At 40.1% G+C, this 22,664-nt stretch overlaps 1 protein-coding gene across 1 annotated transcript in view; it reads right to left on the bottom strand.

Annotated features, from left to right (window-relative positions):
• The window catches only part of CNKSR3 (CNKSR family member 3), a 70,125-nt gene that overhangs the window by 13,891 nt on the left and 33,570 nt on the right, over positions 1-22,664 (bottom strand). The window contains exons 2-5 of the mRNA XM_014950853.1: positions 14,345-14,508; positions 5,981-6,183; positions 4,520-4,607; positions 1,736-1,777 (exon numbers count right to left, since the gene is read on the bottom strand). Of these exons, the coding sequence (XP_014806339.1) occupies positions 1,736-1,777; positions 4,520-4,607; positions 5,981-6,183; positions 14,345-14,508 (497 nt within the window). The remainder of the gene's footprint in view (positions 1-1,735; positions 1,778-4,519; positions 4,608-5,980; positions 6,184-14,344; positions 14,509-22,664) is intronic.

A 22,664-nucleotide genomic window follows, 5' to 3' on the forward strand; every position in this document is an offset into this window, starting at 1 on the left:
AGGAGATTTGTTTGTACAGATCTATTCTACAGCATGTCTATCTTCTTACTGTAACAGAAAACCTGTTTCTGTTAGTGCCACTTCATTACCACTAACAGATGCCAACACATCCTCTGTTTAAATAAATAAACACAAAAAAAAGTTGCAAAAATTGGGTTTGGGGTTTATTTGCTTTAACTAATATATAACCTATTAAAATACTGAAACATTTTGATGATTCCTTGCAAGACCAACTGACTTTTTCACGTTGTTCTTTATTTCTGCTGCAAGAACAAAATTAGCCATTTGTCATAAAAAAAAATGAGATGCTGGCAACTGACTTATCTGCACAAAGCTTTACAGTACAAGGCAGGACATCTAGCACTTAAAGCATTTCAGCATTACTCTTTTCACTGTACCTCTGAGCTGACCTCTTCTGGAATGCTTACGCAGGCAAGGTTTGTATTTCCTTTTGACCTAAACATAACTGATCCTAAGCCAACATTATAACTCAAGGCAAATTCTGACTCTGTGTGTGTGTGTGTCAGTAAAGTCAGAGGCAGAATGGCTTTGTCTTGTAGAACTTTTAACTAGCAAAAGGGCTAATTAATCAGAAATGAAAAAAACCCACAAAATAGTGAAAAATCTGTGCTGTCCCTACACTCACAAATTTCACTAATGCCCCACAGTGGATCTTGCTATTAGCTGAAGCAATGCTGAAATTCAAAGTAGGTTACAATAGCTTAAAGGAGTTAGTCATACACAATCTGGGAATCAGCACTGTAAGCCACCTTTCACAAGGGTTTAAAACCTTCAGTCAAAGTGGATATAGGTAATTACAGGGCAGGGGGAGCTGTCTTGTAGGAAGACATTGGTTTGGATTACAACGGTCCCTGGAAACAATAGTTCCAACGGTTTTTTGTTTGTTTGGCTTCACATGAGATTTATAGAGCAGCAATAAAATAAATCAAAACAATGCTTAAGTGCGAATGCGAGGAACTGCTCAAACAAGGGAACTCCAAACAACAATACCAACTTCCAGAGTGGGTGTGCACAAATGGAAAAAGAAAGATACAAAAAACTCCCTTTTACGTAGTCTCATTATTTATGGACAGAATTATTTTTAGTTATTGTGCTACTAAATTCCTAAGCATCTATGAGCTAGCGGAAGGCCTTATCAAAGAGCACAGCCTGGTTCATGTCAAAAGCAGGAAGCGATGATTAACTGTTACAAAATATAAAAAGCATTCCATTACTCTCCTCCTTTGGTCAAAAGGCTGCTTCAAACAACCCTGAAAACTCAGATCTTTCAAGCTCAAGTACAATCAGAGACTGAACTTCAGTTCTGTAGCAGGGCAGTTCTTTTGCATGAAGAAGCTTAATAAGGCATCGTGCATGCTTATTAAGGCACTAAATGCACATCACAGGCATGATTGGTTTATTTACCCTATGATCTTTCTACAGAACTACCCCTCCCTTGAAAAACTGAGGTCTAAATTCACTTGAAAAAAAAAAATAGCCGTGCAATGAAACTTCAAGGAACACTTGACTGTGCTATTGCACACAGTACCCATCTGTTCAAATTTTATTGATTTTCTCTACAGCAAAAAATATTCCCAAAATGGCCCATAACAATGTTTACTTGCATGATATGCTTGTATGTGTGGGATTGAAAGTTGTCAGTACAGTCAGCGTAGAAACCACCTAAATAAATGTGAATGCAGGCCGCTAAGTTTCAACAAAAATGTGCACTTACTACAGTCTGAACTTTATCTTCCATGTCAGCCACAGTGCAGTCCTAAAAACAAAACAAGAACAAAACCCCAACATTAACGAATAAGCATGTAAACACATCATCTCTGAAAACACTGCAAAACTGCCACTTTAACCTCAAACTGAAATAAAGAGACTTATGCTGCAGGGATTAATCAGATTACTTTCACTGAGTAGGGCTCAAATGTACTGTTAAACAACTATTTTCTGGCCCTAGTAGAAAGCAATAATAAACCTTGAAAACTAAGAGAACACGGGATTCAATTACAGCAGCAGATTCTTCCAGAAAAGCAGAACCCTACACAATGGAACTAGACTTTTAGAAGGCCAGGCACATGAGCTTGCCTTATGCCGATAAATCCTTACTCGGGCACTCCTCTGTCCCAGGCATCAAAATGGATCTAAAACATATTGTTAAAAATAGCAAGAAAAGTGACTTTTAAAAACATGCTATCGATGACATTCCTGAGGGCCAGAGGACTGCATACAAAGCATTATTTACACAGCCTAGGTACAAAAGTCTTTGAACTGAAACAAGTTCATGTAACAGACTACAGAAGTTGTCATTGTTTTCTGCAAGAACAGCTGAACTAGAGAATGGTATTAGATTCTCAGATTAAAAAGTTAAAACAGCAAGTAAATAATGAAACCAGATTTACAATATCTATAAAGAGAAAAATCCCAAATCCCAAGCATTTAAACAAGCTTAAATGTCAAGACATTTGCCATTGACGTCTCAACCTTCGTAGCTACATACAATGCCCGAGAGATACAGCCAGGAGCTGTGAATTGAAGCTGCTCCATATTTCTAATAATCCTCAACATTTCTTCTGTCCCTTCCTAGCTCTATTCTGTGTTTTTAAATACAGAAATCCACAAGTACATTCTCCAGATATAGACAGAGCAGAGATATATAAAACAGCTCAGCTATGTTCTCTATTATGTTTTCATAGTAAGTCTTAACACCCTGTTCACTGTTTTAATGGCCACCAAGGACTGAGGTCACACTTTCTGCATTCTGTCACCAAAAGCTTCAAGACCTTTCCTGAACACTGCTATAAAGTTTAGACTCCATCATCAGCATAATTTTTCTCTGCTAAATACATCTGCCTGAATGAATGGTGAATGTCACCTATCATCATGCAGCGCGGTCGCTCAGTATTGCAAAAATCTTTCCACTCTTCTTCATTTCTATTTGCCCTAATTATTATTTTCACCTTAAAGTTCGCCATAAAGCTTTAAGAAACAGTGGGGTAAACTCTGTTTCTATAGATATATATATGTGTGTATATAGCTGTCATTAAAGTGAACTGCATTCCTGCCTTGCTTTATTATTCACCCACTTTTACACATCCTTTACGATTATGCAGCTCAGCACTGGTTCCACAAGAGCCATGCTGGTCTCTTCTCCACTATGAGAACTGACCATTTTTTCCTACACTCTGTTCCCTAGTAAGAAATACTTCTGAAGTCTGAAAATTCACCTAAAGATTTTTCAGTTGTATCTACCTCTTCCACATCAGTACACTCCTTCAGATCATTCTAATGTATCTGCAGTACAAAATAGTGTTGATTCTTCCCTCGCTAATGCTTTTTCTCATATGCATCAATCCTATTCTTTATTATAGCTCAGTGCAATTTGATAATTGGCAGAGAAGTACTCTGACTCTTTTTTAAAGCATAGGGTTGTATTCACCAACCTCCATTCCCCTGCCATCAAAGGCTGATTTAACTGACAGATTAGGTACCATTTTTAGTAGCTTTATTAATATAGTTCAGCGATCTCATATCTCAGTTCCTGTAGCACTCTTGGGTGAACACCATCTGCTGCTAGAAACACTTACTGTTCTACTTCACAATCTGCAAATCTGTAGCTGTAAATCACCGATTTTCTGCAATTGCACACACAGCGCCCAAACAAGAAGGCCATTCAGCAGCAAGCCAAACTTCTGTGCCTTTGAACTTTGAGACTGTCCTTTCACAACGATCCAACTGATGTAACTGAGTGCCATCGTAGCTTGACAACCCACAGAATGTTTCTGTCCTTTGACATCATCCCCCCCAAAACAGGGAGAGAATCACCCATGGCACAAGGCATGACTCTTCAGAGTTCAAACAACATACATCCGTGGATTCATGGCTATGAGCAAGCTGGGCAGGAGCTGAGGCCTGCACACCGTGTTCCACAGCCAAAGCAGCAGCACACTGTCAGAATGGTTTCTAAGATAGAGAGCATTATCCAGAGAACAAAATTAAATCATTTGCCAAGACTGCCACATTTATGAGTTCTTTGAGCTGTCACCAATATAAGTACTCATCACACAGCTGGAAAATTGAAAGTATGGAAACAAAATACTGTGGTCTCACACCACGGGCAGAAGCAGCCTGGCTCGTGGGATTTGAGTCATAAAAGTGGCAGCTCCTTCCCATGCAGCATTTCCCATCTGATGGCTCATACACTCTGTATGGGACAAGACCTAAGGAGCCTGACAGCATTGGTACATTTTGTTTAGAAAATATAAGTAGCCTTTAAACCACTGTCACTTAAGATACAGCCAGCAATAGCAAAATTGGAATCGCGAGGAAAAAACCCAAATCAGAAAAAAACCCAAAACAGACAACTGAAACTGACCTTCAGAGGTTGAAATAACCTCTCATTTCCAGATCTGCCTTCCAATTAGCACTCTGTACACAACAAGCACATACTTCCCCAAACACCCTCCTTCCTTCCCTTTTGGAAAGCAAAGAGGAAAAGAAATCAGCTGACCTTCTGAACAGTAGTAGTGAGATCCAAGCAGAGCTGAATGATTCTGTTCTTCATTGATGAAAAGTCAGCAATACCTGTAAATGGTGTCCTGCAACAAGAGAAAATTCCCCTTAGATTCAAAGGACCAGTCTTCTCTCATCCTACCTTATCAGTGAGGAATAGCATGTGACAGCAAGAGCTGCAACTCTGATGTCCACACGAGTGTGAGGACACAGTTTATAATATAAATATTCCTGACTGCATAGTCCCCCTCCACCCTTGTGCCAAAATTGGTGAATGTCTAGCCCTGTGGTAAGCAGGTTCCGAGAGCAAAGCCAGGAGAAACTGTCAATTTTCCAAACTGAACTTCTCTCAGCTGCATGCTCAAGTCAGATCACGCTGACTGTGTTGTAAAAATTATACCCTTGGTTTTATCAGTGAGTAGATTTCTACATTCCAAGTCTTTGGTTACTAAACTCAGACTGAAAAAAGAAATTCTGTAAGAGAAGAAAAATGGATTTTCACATTTTACAGAGAGAGGTGCAGTGAGGCTCAATCTTAGAAAAGGATTATTATAGGTAGGGCAGCTCCAGAGTCTCAGCTGAGACCCTCCAGACTGCTGGGGTTCATAAGCAACACCAGCAGGTTTGGAAATGGACAAGCAAACCATCCTGCTGACCATGAGTTGCAGAAGAAATTTAAGGCAAGCTGCCAGCAGCAGGGTGAGAGGAAAGGAACAGCTGAGAGGCACAAGCCGTCACTGCTTGGACACAGAATGGACTCCCTGCTGGAGAGAGGGGATATTGAAGGATAAAAGCTCTCCTTGCTGCCAGTCCCTGCACAGCTCTCCTCCTAACCTTCCTTCTCAGGAAAGTTGGCAAGGGGCTTGAGAATTCACGTTCATCTCTTATCACGGACAGGATCCCTGCCAGCACCCAACCGGCCCTGTTGTCTGTTTGCTTCCGCTGCAGCTGCCACAAAACAACTCTGGCTCTTGCCAGGAGAAAAAAGAATTAAAGGGGAAACCAGAAAAAAAAAAAAACAAACCTAAAACCAAAAACAAAAACCAAAAAACAGGCAGAGTCTCTCCCGTGGCTCAGGTTTCAAATTGAAAAACTAAGGCCATGATTTCAGCAGAAAATTAAAAATTCTTTTAGAATTAGACCTGCCAATGACAACTAATTTAGAAGGTGGGAAGGGAAGAGGAGGAAGTCACATGTAAAAGAAACTGATCTAAACAGGAAGACCTTCCACTTTTATAAATGACAGTTTGAATGCAATGTAAACAGTTTCACTGGTTTTCATCAGTGGAAGTGCAAGACTAGATACAGTAGATTAAATTTATCCGCTAGAGTCCTTCTGGCAACACCATAAAAGGGGGAGAGAGATCAAGATCTCTATACCCAAGCAACTAGAAATTGACCTACAAGGAGAAGCAATTCCTTATAGCAGTAAATGAAAATACAAAGATTTTATTCTTACCTGTCCAACCACGCAAGCAAGGCTTTAGCAGCACCAATAAGCTCTACGACAGAAGTAAGGAATTCATTGGGGGGCTTCCGAGAGGTATTGCCATCATAATTTGAGTTTTTCCTACGGGTGCTGATGTAATTTTGCAGATTGTTGGACGACGCTCGCAACGTGAGAACCAGGCTCTTCATATTGTCTGTTTCAAGGCCATAGTTCTGCAAGGAATATTATAAAGTTTGATAAGTCTCCCTATTTAGGCCTGCTAGTTATTATACCATAAGTTACAAACTCATATGGGATGAAAGTTCTGAGGGTTTAGCCTCATTTTTTTCCTGTTCTTTGGCAAAAATGCCATCTGAGATTTGTTCTACACTACAGCCTCTATAGAATAGTTTGTGGGTTCCAAACCCCCTCAGTGTCTGATATTAATGACATTTGAAGACACTTTTCAATCAGAATGAAGTCCCAATATCCTATAAGATGCCATTTACCTTTAAGTTGCGGTAACAGGACGGCATTGTTTTTCTTTTTGTTAGAGGAAAGAAAATGCTGTTTGTTTTTTTTTTCTTAAAATGTTTTCTATACTGTGGTACATAAACACTGAAGTAATATTTCATTCACAACTAAAGATAAATTTTATCTGGCAAGCAATAAAAAACATCAACAGGAAGCAAATGTAATTCCACAGTCAAAAGCTGAAATAAATATTTGGATCACAAGTTCTCAGTAACTGTGCTCCTTGATTAGAACAGTGCAATTATTTGCAAGTTTGAGGGCTGCATTAACACTACACATGGTAATTAAAACCATTCTTACATGTCTTATTTTTCATTCAACAGCATCATTGTAAAAAATTTTGAAATCTAAGGAATGTGTAGGTCCTGCCTGTAACTTCAGCTTTATAAATTCAAATACAATCAAACCACACTCCATAACATTAAAACCCAACTGTTTTAAGCAACATATTGATCACCTCATTCCAAGCATGTCAGAAATGCTATACCATATCTGTTCTGAAGGCAACTCAATTTATTAATGAAGATTTTCTTCTTACAGTCAATGAGCAAATGTGAGTTATGTAGTAATACGTTGTTCAACATCTTTAAGGTCCCTTCCAACCTAGACGATTCTATGATCTTGGCTTTTGAGTTACCCCACCCTGCAAAACCTCTGTGGGTATCTTCTGAAATTTAAGTTCTAGGCAACACTTAGCTCTTTTAGAGTGAAAATTCCTACTTTTCTTAAAAAAAAAAAAAAAAAAAAAAAACACACCACAAACCCAAAAAAACCTCAAAAACCAGCAACCCACACCACACCACCACACACAACAAAATCCACCAAAAACAAACTCCCCCACCCAAAAATACAAGAAAAGCCCTGCCTTTCTCTCTTCTTTTGCTCCTGCAGATTCTTGCTACCAACCTTCAAGTTCCATAGTTTTGCCAGCTATACTATCTACTTTTTCTCCTTTCCACCTCAAAAAAAAAAAAACCTAGCAACTCAACCACATCCTAATTCTATTCAATTTCTAGCCTCCAGGGGTTCCAAATGCCTCCACTCATGATCACAGCATCACCCAGGCTGGAGCAGAGCTCAGGAGCTCTCAGTCCAACCTCTCACTCACAGCAGGCTCAACTGTGAGCTCAGACCAGCTTGTTCAGGGCTTTATCCAGTCAGGTCTTTAAAACCTCCAAGGACAGACTGCACAACCTTTCCAGGCAACCAGACCCACCATCTGACTGTCCACAGGGTGAGAAAGCGTTTCCTTAAACCCAGACTGAACCTCTCATCTCAACTTGTGCCTAAAGTCTCTCATCTTCCTGCCATGCACAGCCCAGCTCTGCCAACCATGTGGCCCCCACAGTAGGTGCTGGGGATTTGTTGTTAGGCCTCCCTGAAGCCACCTGTTCCCCAGGCTGAAGAAATCCCAGTCCCTCAGCCTCTCCTCACAGGCGAGTATTCCAGCCCTGACCAACTGGGTGGCCCTCCACTGAGCCTACACTCTGGTTTGTCCATGTCTTTCCTGTATGTTGAGGTGGAGGCCACAAGAAGACTAATGAGTGCCAAGTAAAGGGCAATGATCACTTCCTTCCCTCTCCTGGCCATGCTGCCATTAATGCAGCTCAGGATGCTGCTGACTTCTTTGCTGCCAGGGCACGCTGCTGGCTCTTGGCTCCATTCCCTCCCCAGTCAAGCATCCGTAAAACAGACTGGAATATCTTAGATTAAGTCATTAACAAAAGATGAAACAGAACCTTTGCCCCAAAGAAATCCATCAGTGTAAGGAGAGGTTTCAGCTACTCAGCTACCATTAAAATACCTACCACCTCCTATGGATAAGATCCCAGTGGGTCTAAGTTACACAAGTGCCTCCCTCCTCCCCCTGAGGGCTCTTGGCAAGGAAGTACCCTTAAAATGCAGCCAGGAGTAGGGGTTGAGAGGATACATCCAATTAAAAAAAATGCCACTGTTGCAACAGCAAAGGATATCCTTAAATTTTCCAGGATCACAGAAAGGGAAAGAGTTGGATTAGTAAACAATGTTAAAGCACTTGCACACTGTCACGTGTGAACTTATCACCTTTTAACCAAAAAGTGATAAACAAACAAACAAAAAAACCACAAACAAACCAAATCAACACACAACACCAAGATGCATTTCTTGCAGTTTACTCCTCCTCACAGGATGTTGCATATTTGCAACGTGCTTTTGGAGGAATATTTTTTCACCAAGAGGTCTGAATGTGGGTTAAGTTCCTGTGACCACAAGAATCTGAAAGCATCCACATGCTGGAAAACTCTCCCTTTAGCATGGGAATTAACATAGGACACTGACACACACACACCCCCTTCCATAAGGAGACAGAAAATGTAAAAGGTTTTGGTTTTTTTTTTTATGTACAGTGTTGTAACCACCTAATCACTCTGGTCAGAACTTCAGAGAGCCTTCAAATATTTAAGTATCCCCAAGTTTTCCTTTCTGTTATTCATGCGCAGAAATTGTGCCCGCCCCCTGTAGGTGTCTACCATTGGAAATGGCCCCAGCATTTAAGAGGACACATGTTGATATATACCAGGTCAGATTTTGGCTTTGGCCCAAACACAGTCACATAATCCTTATCACACCTCTTTTGCCTTATTTATACAGTGTATCAATCCAGTGTGACTCCTCCAGTTCTGCTAGTTTTTAAATAATTCTGTCAAGCAGTTCTCAGTTTTGAGGTGGACTTCAACAACACAGGTGTTGCCTCTGGAGATATAGGAGCTCCAGCTTATGACTGCAATCAGCATCCCCAACAGCTTATATCAAGAGCACATCACAGCCAAGCTCTTCAGTCACTGCACTAAGCTTTCCTACAACTTCCCCCAGAGACCCTATGGAGTGCACCTGAGATACCTAAACCAACAGTTTGTCCTCCAGGAGAAGTCTCCTGGCTATGCATTATGCCTATCCAGCACAACAAGGAGCACACAGCTCTTCAGTACAGGCAACTGTATTCTCCAACTAGGGATCAGCCCTGAAGGATGAACTTCCCAGAACAAAGGGCCATCACAACCCAAACCACCTCTGCCCCAGGGTAAGCCAGTCTTGCTCACCTGTTCACTCTAATACACAGAAAACACTATGCCCCTCCTTCAGAATAGCAATGTTCCCATCCAAGTGACACTATGGAATCAGAGAATAGAATCATAGAATCATCTAGGTTTGAAGGCAGAATCATAGAAGAGAATCTTAGAATCATCTAGGTTGGAAGGGACCTTCAAGATGAGCTAGTCCAACCATCAGCCCAACTCTGACAAAAAAAACCAAACACTAAACTATGTCCCCCAGCACCATGTCAAGTCTAACTCTAACAAAAAAACCCATCACTAAACTATGTCCCCCAGCACCATGTCACCCCATCTTTTGAACACCTCCAGGGATGGTGCCTCAACTACTTCCCTGGGCAGCCCATTCCAATGCTTGATAACCCTTTCAGGGTAAAAATTTTCCCTAATATCCAACCTGAACCTCCCCTGGTGCAACTTGAGGCCGTTTCCTCTAGTCCTGTCACCTGTGACTTGGGAGATCTTGACCACCTCACACATAACCACCTATTTCTGCAATTTTTCTGCTCCTTCACTTGCAGCATCCAGTCTGTTGGGAAGGCCAGTTTGGGGAACTAAACCATTCAAAACAAACCTATTCCCTTTTTTACTGTAACGTGCTCTCAGCTGGTTGAGCTCCCTGAAGCAGCTCACTTTAGGGTCAGGTGAGTGCAGGTACAAAAGATCACTAATCAGAGGACAGGGAGGGGGTGGAGGCAGCAGCTGACTGGGATTAATTCAACTTGTCATGGAGCTGCAGCCCCAGTTCATGACAGATAGGAATGCTGATAGCGTGGCAGCACACCAAACAGCCTTCACTGTGACACACAGGTGAAGTGCTAAGCTTAGGAGTCTTTTTTCAAATATTTCTACAGGACTAAGGGTACACAAAAGGTTTTAGATGTTGCTCATGAACCAAAGAACACATTACATTTTCCTACCTCTCCTGATTTGAAACTTCGATGTTGCTTTCATCGAAACCCAGGCTGAAGCCAGCGGTCAAGTGCAGCCCGTGTCAAACATTCCCAGGTTGTTATTCATTAACCCGGGGAGCCACACTCAGGGCTGGAGCGAGACACAGCACCGCGCACGTGCACCAGAGAGCACAAGCGCACGAGAGCGCGCTCTTTCCAAATTCCATGACATTGAATGAGGAAAAAGTACACTGACCAAACAATTGCTCAAGGTCAGGCAGACAACATAAAATAATAAAAAAACCCAGCACAACAATAGTCAGGTCAGAGCTGACTTGGGCTGATCCAGAGCTCTGCTACCGCCCAGGGGCGGCATCACCTTCCCCTTCACAGACCGCAATGTGATGAGCTGGATCTGCTGGATGATCCAGCACTGGGGAAAAAAAGAAAAAAGAAACAAAACCAGACTGAATGCCTGCTCAAAAGCTGATCCAACTCACTCCATGCCTACATAAACACTAGAGTTAACACAAGGTACTGTCACAGTCACCCATTCTTGCTCTCTCCCTTTTAAAAAAAAAAATGCATCCTGAAGAATCCTTTGGAGTCCCAAATTTCCTAATAAAAAGACTGAATTTAATAAAACTGAAATCTTATGAGATGGTGCATAGATGTGGTCCTTTTGACAAGGATTAGCCCCATGGGCAAGTCTTCATGTATGCATGTTCTACATTATGTTAAGATACTATGGTTTTGCTGCACTGCAAATATGCTGACAAAACGTTACTACCAGTGAAATTATCAAAGGCACAATGCTAAAAACTATGCTCTTTTTGTTTTGTGGTTTGTTTTTTTGGGTTGTTTGGTTTTTTTAGACAGTTTACAACTAGTATCTTCATTCTAACCTCAAGAAAAATCAGCTGCTTTTTTGCTTCCAAACTCTCCCATCATAAAGTGTAGGTAAAGATTCAGAAATCTAATCCAAACAACACATTAAAAGTTAAAATAGTTGCATACAGATTGCTGTTAATTCTTGCATTGTTTTATATTTATTAATCCAAACAAGCAAGTCTAGTCCACCAGGGAACGATGAGTAAGCATTTCATTTTCACCACCACTCTAACTGCTTTTTGTCCCAATTATCTGGCTGAGAAAGCTTATTTTCTGGATCCCTGCCCTGGATTTTGTGGTGTTGCATGAGTCTAAAAAGCATATTTATGTATGTTTGCTCCCCCCTCCCCCAAATACTTCAGTCAACTAAGAAATTCCTTTTCTTCCCTTTCCTTTTCTTTCCCAAGCAAATATTGTCATTGACATAGAGATGGAGCACTCAAGTTGATGGTTTTTTTCCCTCTGGGGAATTCAGTTTCTTTGATATATTGTCTAAATACCTTAAATAAGTCTTCAACACCTGGTCAGAAAAATGTATTAGACCAGCTCAAGAACAATGGAAACGTATTCTTGAAGGAAACCTTTACTTCTTATCCCTGGCCACCCTCTCTCCAACTGCAGCTGTTGTACATGTGGCCACTGCTATGAGGAGAGGAAGGAACGCTGCCTCATCACCAAAGAAGCAAAGACACACTTATTTCTCTTTCAGCTATACTGGTTCTAGAGTTCTCTTACCACAGCAGCAAACACTGTAGCTCACAGACATATTTTTCAGCTTGGCAGCATAGCTTCCAAAGATGGCTCTATCACTATAAAATCTAAGAAAACCAAACAAAACAAAATAAGGAAACAAAAGGAAAAAGTTGTATTTGGTGTCCTTCCTCAAGGGAAGGACTACCTTCACACTCTGTGTTTACAACTGATCTACTGAGGGTGGAAAAAAAGGTCTATATGGTCAATGCTTGAAAAGAGTTACTACAGGAGAAAAATACTCCAAAGACATATACTTCACTGACTTTAGAGCCACAAGTGTTCCTTGGAAAACTGACAAGCCAAAACTAGACAAAAAGGAAAATCCTTCTTGAAAACTCCAGGACTGGGGAACTACCAAAACCCCTTCTTAGCCCTTCCTGCCCCCAACCCATCACCAAGAACAGCAGCTTTCAAAGCCTGACCTCAAGCTAGCACAGCCAATGTGTAGTGGGAAGGGGAAAAAGAGAAAAAGAGAAAAAAACCTCCACAAAAATAATGCCTTTACTTTTTAATTCAAGGCTCCAAAAGTTAGGGAAATGTTACCATATATACACACACAAAAAAAATCCATCACTCAATCATACCAGAGCCACTTTCAAAGAACTAATACAGGTGGAATAGGGGAAACCTTAATTCTCTCACACAAAAAGAAGAGACACCAATTAAAAAATTGGCTGTCACTAGAACTTAAAACACACCACCTCACCAGGAACAAAATACAACAATCCCAAAAACTCAAAGCAAGGGGCATCAAGAAGGTGACAAAGGGCATACCTAATATACAGGAATTCTTCCTCCACCTCTTAAAAAGGGAACAAGGACATTTCAGCTGTAATACATGAACTCTGGCTAATGCATTAACTTGAGCTGCATTTCACAAAGGATTTCCAGAAATGAGTCTGAGGTCAAAACTTTTGTCTACAAAGGAAATTAGAAGGAAATTGTAGAAGATAAAACACAGCTTTAGGTTCTGGCGGTCATCCAGCTTTGTTCATTTTATTCTAATATTTTAAAAAGTAAGAAGAAAAAAGTGCCTTTGAGGGCTGCCATATCCATTATTTCAGTAAGGACCATATACAGCACACAGTACATTTACTACCCCACCAGACCCCTTCACTGTCCTGACTGATTATCCCTTCTCAAATGAACTGTGTTTCAGGCTAATTACATTCTTCTTTTAGATTTTCAAGCTAAACTTTTTTTTAAAAAAAAAAAAAGATAGATGAAATACTGCAGAGGAAACAAAATGTTTTTCAAATATAACAGCAACTCTTTAGGATACATTTCAGATTGTATGAAATGATTTCATTGAATACACTTCTTTCAGTACAGGCTATCCAATTTGTTTCTGGTTATGGAATACGAGTGATCCCTGTAGCACCTCTCTGCAGCAAATAAAGCACATACCACACAGGCAATAAAGACTCTCCATTTTAAGAAGAGTATGCACAGTGCTGCAGGTCTTGCCTAATGAAGGGAAGGTGGGTCAGCGCTGGCCAAGGAATCATCAGGCAGCCTCTCTCACCCTTCTCCCTGATGTAATCATACATACCTCTGGCGCTCGTTCACTGCATTACATCAAACACATCTCTAAGACTATGTCCAAACTATGGCTTTTAAATAAAGCCTGCACTAGCAAAACAGCCCCAAATTTATTTATTCTTTCCAGAGTGTGTTTGTTTTAAAAGTATCTGCACGGTCATATATCAGCAGTAAGATAGAGGAACAGCTTAAGTTCCGAATCCAACCAGAGTTGAACTTGACTGTAACTAAGTTAGCAAAACATCCTCTCACTTCAAGAACATTCTCTTCACATTATATGTAGACTACAGAGTTACCCTAAACCCGTTTCAACTGATGCAAGGAACCACTAGCAGCTGTCATTTCAACAGTATTTCTTCTATCTTCTATGACAAATTCACCCTACTCAATAGCAATTTTAAATCACTCTGTTCATTAACAGGAGCCACAAAATCTAACTATGGTATTTAGATGACTTCTTTCTTTAGAATTGTAAGCAAATTAATTAGTGTTGCCTCTTATGATGAAAAGGTTAGAGAGCTATTAACACAAAGCTTGTGAAAAACAAATTCGTACTGTTTTCCCTTACAGTGATGTGTAACAGAAAGCAAGAGATACAGGTATTCCATTTTTATCAGACTCGCCTTAGTTATTTACCCAAAAGAGCACTTTAAGAAATTCTTTTCATGTCTGTTCCCCACTTAACTAACCAGTGCACACAGGAGATCCACAGCCTCTAGAACCAGTTCCTGGTGTCCGATTCGTGAGATACCCAAATCTTCAAGGTCCTGGTGAGAAATCTGTAACAGCTGTTCACCATTTATCTTCTCCCGTTCAAATTTATGGACATACTGCTGCAGGCAATCATCCAGGCCTACCAAAACACAAAAGAGAAAAAGAAGGGACACGATTAGAGATTTCTGTCTTTTCTTACCTTTCCCCCCAATTTTTAAAACGGAACACACACAAAAACCAAACAAAAAACCGTATCACACCACACAAACCCTGTGAAAGGTACAAAATGGCAAGTTCATACAATATGTGGCGCCAAATCATGAAGGAAACTTGCACAGTGAGACCTAAGTCATACCACAGGGGCACAGAAATGGAGTGTACAGATCCTGTGGATCTTTGGGTCACTTAAATCAGCGGATCAAACTAGAGCAGGTACGGATGTGCTTTTGGTGTCTGCATGGGCAAAGCTATCAGGGAGCATGGATAGACTCAGCTATCAGTGCAACTCAAAACCCTGAAGGGCAACCAAAGCAACAAAACCAAAAAATAACAACTGACTTAAAAAAAAAAAAAAGAAGATAAATGCAACAAGGCAAGAACAAAGATCTTGTCCAAAGCCTAGCAACAAGGCATGGCAAGAACAAAGATCTTGTCCAAAGCCTAGTTAAACAAGCAAACAAACAGAAGCCCAAAAACCTGCAGTTCCCCATCCACTTTATATATAAAAGGACTGAATGAATGATGAGAGGAAAATGGAACAATCAAAGGCAAAGCAATCAAAATGATGTTTGGCTCAAGTCTCATTACTCCCTTGATTTATGAGACCCTGAGGCTTCCTGGATCAGCCATTCCTTCCCCTTGCTAAGGATTAACGGCACACACCAATAAAATCTAATTCACTTTTGTACCTATGAAGAATTTTTAAAACAGTTTATATATTATTTTGTGCCAGCAATATCCCCCAAATCCTCATTTTAAATTGTGATTCTGTGATCCTGTTCTCTAAAGTATCTTTTCCCCAGCGATTACAGAAAGGATTTCTGGTTTCCATTTTGTTTTATTTAACTAAACTTCATGTGTTAATCCTATTTTCTTGTGTATTCTGCTCATTTCCTCTGTTCTTGAAGATCCTGTGTGCAGCAAAAATCTGGGGAAAACATTTGGATGGATGTGTTATTTGAAAGATGATGCAGCGCTCTTGATGTCCTGTCCCACTTCAACATATTAGCTACAGCGAAAGGAACACAGCCAATTAGATCTGTTTTGTAGAAGTACATCACATTCACTAAAAACAGCTGACATCAAATTTGTAATCTGAAATTTTTTCTCAACTTCTTTGTAGCATCCACAACAGCTACACTGTTCCACCATTGAATTTTTTAAAAAAATCGAACCTTTAGCTGTATAAAGGATGTTTATCCCCTATGCTGGCCCAAAGGAAGCCATTGAGATGGACAGGATGTCGAACACTGCAGACAAGAAACACGAACAGCATCCTGAACTACAAAGAAACGAGAGCCAGAAGCCCAATGCTCAGTTCCACCCATGGAGCCGCAGTAGCAGCCTGGAAAACAAGCGCTCCCGGCACAAGCTACTGCCAAGAAAACATTTGAGACACATCACAAGGGGGTTTCTAGGAGTCACATGAAACATATTCATTTCATAACAGCAGCACGAGCAGTCACTGCTGCCTTGCAGTGCCTGGTCCCAGCAGATCTGTAGATTATGGACTCTCAAAGGCACAGACTTAGTGAACACACATCACTTGCCTTTATAATGCTCACTCAGAAATTCATAAGGACAGACACCCTGGCACTGAACAGTCACCCTTTTACATGACTCGGGCAAGTTTAATTACTGCAGCTCATCAAAATCTGGCTGAACGAGCCCAACTCCTCCACGTGCAGAGCTACCAGCACGCACAGCTTGATTTTTAAACATAATTATGAATGGGAAAACCCGCATGGAAGATGAGCAGAGTCTCCCAGGGCTACAGTTGTTTGGGGCGCACTCTTATTTCTTCCCATCTGTCTTGGCAAAGCCGCACAAATTTTGAAAATTGAGCCCAGTGTTCTCTTTCCCACAGGCACCAAATACTCCCTTAGGCTATACAAACTCTTTTCCCAGGAAAAATAATAAAAAGATCTGGCCTTCATTGTTGAACAATTTATTTTTTCAAAACAAATTCTCAACTGAGACTCACAGAGTGCACATATTTGGCATTCCCAATTTTTAATGCTGTCTTGCAGACCACTGGTTCCCATCATTTGCCATTGTAAGCCCAGAGTTTCCATTACAAATTACACAAACACCTAAAAACCCCCCACTTTATTCAGCGTGCAATGAAGTTTTTATTTTTTAAGGTTTTTTGGACGCAGTGTTGCTTTTGCCCACTATCCTTTCTGTGTGTTCGCTCAACTTTCTAGACCCTCACTATACACTAAAACATGAAACTCACAAATATATATACCCCCACCAAGAAACACAACGATGGTTTTCAGCTTCCCTGTTTGAGTGTTTGTTTTGTTGTTTTTGTTTGTTTTTTTTAATTCATGCTTGCCTGTTCTCGAAGGTCTATTACAACTTGAAACAGTTACTTTAAAATATTTTTTAATAAGAGTCCTTAAAAACAGTACTTTTGTAACCACACCATAAGACTGTATTTTATAAAATAAAATATTACAGAATCACACAAATTTAATTCAAAACAGTCAACACAGAGGCACGGCCACTCAGCTAGAGATGTATTTAAGATTACGGGTCCAAAACTATGCTAAGCAGGAAGTGAAGACAGACCCACACACTCATGGCAAGCATTCACTAATGGTTTTAGATGAGCTTACTGACATAAGTGTTGTTATTTTTACTAAGAAACATATGGAAAAATCTTAAACATTTTAACTAAGTCTGCAACCACATTTATAGCCTATTGTTTAATTTTCCATCGTATAAATGAAATGTTTAAACATCATATGCAAACCAAAAAATTCCTATTTCTCCAAGACGAAAAGGAGAAGGGAGGAAAAAAGGACTCATAAGCCAGTTCAATAAAACAAACTAAATAATATTTAAGTAAATTTTAAAAGGTCAGCATTCAAATGTCACTGGTAATCTAAATTAACTGCTCATTTTTTCCTTCTTCCAAACATCTCAGTTCTTTCCATGTATTTTCTCTCTGAACTTCAGAGACTTGCTATTGCGTGTTAGCAAAGTCTGGATATTTTGGGGAAACTTAAATGAATTAAAAATTATAAAAAGCAGTGTATGTTACTCAGAAAAATGCTTTCCTCACATGCCAGGACAGTTTCAACAGTGCAATATTAGCAGGTCAAAGTAAGAAAATTGTTTTCTCTATTTCCAAAAAAATATGATTTAGACACTGGTATTGGAAAAAGATATCTATAATTATGGTCTTTATGCACTCAAGAGCCCTTCTGAAGTTTAATCTATTCATTTTATGCTCAAAGCATGCTTAAAAAGCATGTCTCAATTGCACATGAGAAATATTCGTATTATTCCTTGCATATATGTTGAAACCATGCACTAAAGGTAAAATCCTTACTACTTACATAACTGTTAGAGAATGATGGAAATGGAAATTGAAATAGCTATTGCAGAAAGTTAGCCAAGTTTTACAACAATAGTAGCAGTGACTTTTGGGGGAGGGAGGGAGAAAGACCAGTCTAGTTAGTGTTATTCGTATCATGAAAACCCTTCTGAGGAATTGCCGTGTAACTTAAACAAAACACCCTCCCAAATTTTGGCAGGTGTAGAGACGTGCAATAGATCTGAAGAACAGTCTAGACTTTTCTGTCTAAAATAACCTTCCACCACCACGCAAAGCACACCAGAAGACATTCAATACCTTGCATTCATGCAAAAACATTAGGACAGGGCTTACACTTACAGATTTGCACTGATAAAAATCTCAGTCTGTTTCCAAGATTAAGAAAGTTATTTTGAATAAGAATTGAGGGGAAAAAAACCAACATTGAGGGGGCTAAGGGGAAGACTTGGGTCTAAGCCATAAGTATCAGTTTACTATTCAGAGAGAATTAACATTTCTACTGTTGAGAGATGTCAGCCATTCAGCAATGACACACCTGACTCCCAAAGTACTAGTGTTTTATAAGCAGAGTCATTAAGTAGTTTCATGCTTTTTGCTCAACTTCTGCACTGGAAATTACCAACTAATTTACCTACCATAATGCAATAAAAACAGTCAACTATTTTATTGCAGCCACAGGTCTAAAACCAGCTGACTTCTCTCACCATCCCACTCTTCCTTATTCTCTTTTCTGAGACCACAGTGTCTCTATACTCCAACATGGTAGAGGGGAGCAAGGAAAGGTGACGACAGACAGGGCAAGGAACTGAGGACTGGATGGGGAGGAGGAACTGGAAGGAGACAGTGATCATTTTCCATTAGTTCAGGAACTTGAACAGATTCTCAGGATAGCTATAAAATGCCAAAGCTCACACGAGGAAATGGGAGGAGCACAAGCCACTTGAACAGAGGAAGAACTCGTAAGTACAAGACCTTCTCCTTCACATAGCACCACCATGGGGATCATTGCTCACTGTCTCAAGGAAACACAGCCTTATTATGAACATGTATTCACCTCTTCTCTGATGGATGACTCCAACAACTTGGCAGGGTTGTCTCAGGGTAGCACCAAGGTTCAACTACAACCCTTAGCCTGTCAAGGGGCTCCTTGAACCTTGGCTAGCTGGCTAGGCGGGGTGCTGAAATCTTTTTTGCCTCATCACTTTAAGAAAAACACACTCAAATGTTGTAAGAATCTGATCTTCCCACCTAAGAAAGTCACTCTTATTCTGGTCTCCCCTTTGGGATCTATTCAGTTGCCACTTTCAGTCCCCAAAGACTCCTTGCACACGCCAACTTCAATCCACCCTCCCAAGGTTTGAAAGAGCATCAGTTCTAGGAGAATCGTTGACATACCCCATGATACATCCCATTATACTGTCATTTATATTCCACATCATTTTATAACTCTTATTGTGATAGCGTCCTCTCTTCATTTCCTCCATGCACTTCCAGGACTAGAAGAAATTAATACAAGAAAAAGCAGGAGGGAATCAAAGCAGCAAAGAAACACTAACAAGAAAAGTGGGTGAACAAGCACCTGAAAAGGCAAATGAAAGTAAGGAAAACGCGTCTGCAAGGCAGCTGTGAAAAGCTGAAGCAGCTCAATAGGACAGGTACAGGGTGAAAAGGGACAAATTGAAAAGTTCAAGGAGAAAGAAAATAAACACATAGTTTTCTTTAATATAGAATGCAGTGGGATGGTTCTTCCACTGTAACACGACAGATGCCATTCTCCTGTAATACTACAGACAAACACAGCCAAGGATGACTTTAACAAAGGAATTCAGGGTCCTTTAAAAGGATCATAAAAAATAAATCTAGAGGAGTCAGTGGAAACTTAAGTAATAATTTGAGTCTAGGTAAGAACTGACTTTCTAGTATCCACATGTTTCTTCACTATCACGATTATTTTAGCATTTATTTTTCCCTAAGTTTTCAAAACCAAAGTTTAGTTATCTGTTGGTGTAAGCCGCTTATAGGGGCCAGAATGGAGCCCAAAGGCCTTAGTTTGCCAAGAAAAAAATAAAAGGCTTCAAGATATCTTTGAATTGCTGTCTAGTGTAGAAAGGTGAAAAACCTTTCTCGTTCAATTTTTTAATCCAAATACTTTCACAATCACTCACAGCACTACCACCATTTGAAGTATCAATCACTTTCTAAACAAAACAAAAACACCCACCCCAAACCAACTAAACAAAAAAAACCCAAGCAAACAAACCAGAAGAGCTGCTTACTATCAGCATCACAGAATGTCTCCTGCATAAACCAGTTTGTTTATAAAATAAGTTCTCCTCATCTAGTCAATTGTAAGCAACTCTTCCATATTTCTGTTTAATCATTTGCATCCTAACCAGCCTGTTTCCTCACCAGGCATTCAATCTAGCTTTGCTGGGGACAGGCATTGCCTACAACAGCCAGACGGTACATAAGTTTCTGGTCTGTTCTCTTCTTCATGCAGGGATGGAACCAGACAAATTGCTGGCCTCTGCCTGCCAGCAGAGATGCAAAGGGCAGCTCCCTCGTGAAGGTCACAGCAGGACAGAGGGAAAGGGCAAAGTCTTCAACTTTGATAATGAGTGCTTTACTGTCCCCTCTGTAATCCCCTCTGACTGACAGCTGCACAGAAAGCCTTTTGCAACATGTTCCTATTTTCAGCATTCCCAACTAACATATTTCGCCTGGAAAAACAGACTACATACACATGCATTCACACTACCTCAAAATAAACGCATTCATTCCATTCAAATCCACCCATATATCCCTTAGATTCTTTTTAATGCAAAACTAAAAGCTTTGCTTTGTAATAAAAGACCGGGTGGGTAAATTTGGGTTGTAAACCATCCTGACCAGAGAGGCTACGGAGACCATGTTTAACCTTTAGTCACTCCACACAGATGCGATCTCAGCCTGGCCTTCCACCGTGCTATACTTTTTACCAGTCCTCCCTACAAAGCCATTGATTGAGATCGTTCCAGCAGTCCCCATTATCATGCTCCAGACTGTAAATTTGAGGACAAGCTTTAACACTTCACAGGGTAAATCATGAAGTATGAGAGAGAGTCAAAATAGCTTAACTCCAGCAGGTTTGCAAAGCAAGACCTCTCTTTGGTCAGTGAATATCACTTTGATTTGCCTCACAAAATATTTTCAGGAAACTAAACAGACGTTGGGCAAGAAAGAGTGGAGTTTTCACAGAAGAAGAGATTGTAGGGACAAGAAGGACACGATAAAGGCCTATAAAGCCAGAAGTAGCACAAAAAAAACCCAACAAACAGAAAGAGCACTGATTATATATCCTCTCTACCAATAAAGGAATTAGGTAGAGCAAATGAATCCAGCACTATTAAGTACTAGCACTAGTAACAGGTCCAAACAAGCAATAAAAGAGTGATTCTTCCTACAGCAGAATGCAATGAATGATCAACATCCACATGGGTTCAGGGGAAGGTGAACAGGTTCAGGAAAGAAGAGGCAAAAAGTCTACATAGTGGGGAAAGGGGGGGAGGGAGGTGGGAGGCTAAACACTAATACTGAATTGTGATATCAATTTCAGCCAAAGATAACACCAAAGGTTTAAAGAATGGTTAAAAAAAAAGAAAACAAACACACAGCAAAAATAGACCCCAGTAATACCAGGAAATAGATCACAGTGAATCACACATCTGCTCTTGTGGGTTGTAATCCAGCTTGAGATACTAATAGCGTGTGGGAAACTGCAAGAGTGAATTAACTTAGAAATTGTACCTTCAGTTGGCAATGAGTTAACTTGCATCAGGACTGCAAAAATATATTTGAGTGAATGGTAGCATACAATAAACTGAGATAAAAGCACTTCTATAATAAATAAAAAATTAACACCACTTAATTCCAAAAGCATTTCAGCTAAAACTCAAAGTTGAGTTTTCTTTCAAGTTGAGTTTTCTTTTTTTTTTAATAGCTCTTTTTCAGGGAACTCATAAAAAAAAAAATGGGGTGGGGGAAGAGAAATCTGTTTCTACTATTTTCCATAGGGGGTTTCTTATTATGACATAGCTTTAAGGCTTCAAATTAAAGGCAAAATGAAAATGTAATGCTATAGAAATTGAAAAGTGAGTTGTGCTGGCATGCCACGTTTCTTAAAAAAAAAAAAAAAAATCAGGACACAGCATAATGAAATACAGGTTTAACGAGAAATAAATCTCTCTTTTTTTATAAAGAGATACAAGCATGGAGCCACAGGCCTATCACAATTTACTACACTGAAAAAGAGATCACTGTGCCACAACCACAGAGAAACAGAAATTAAAGCCTTTTTTAATTTGTCAGGGCATTCCCTCTAGACATAAAAAAGCAGACTATATTGGGGGGAGAAAAAAAAAAAAAGATAAAAATCTATTTTATTACATTCCCACCGATGTGAAGGCAGGTGTGCCAGAAAACACATGCAGTCATGCTTTTCACCAGCAGAGCTGGACTGGACATCTGTGCACAGCTGTGGGCCCCTGCTGCACGTACTAGGCCATAACCTAGTGGGGCTTTCCTGCCACCACGCTTGCCAATGTCACCCACTTCCCTGAGAACGCGACTGACTCCATCTCTGAATATCACACAATTAAGTGTCATTTGGCTTCTAAGGTTGAAATTTTGACTCATCCAGAAGAAAGAGGGAAGAGATGAGAGACATTCTTGTTCAGGTCTTACCACTC

Source organism: Calidris pugnax, unplaced genomic scaffold, assembly GCF_001431845.1.
Source record: "Calidris pugnax isolate Ruff unplaced genomic scaffold, ASM143184v1 scaffold24, whole genome shotgun sequence".
NCBI classification, from domain to species: domain Eukaryota; kingdom Metazoa; phylum Chordata; class Aves; order Charadriiformes; family Scolopacidae; genus Calidris; species Calidris pugnax.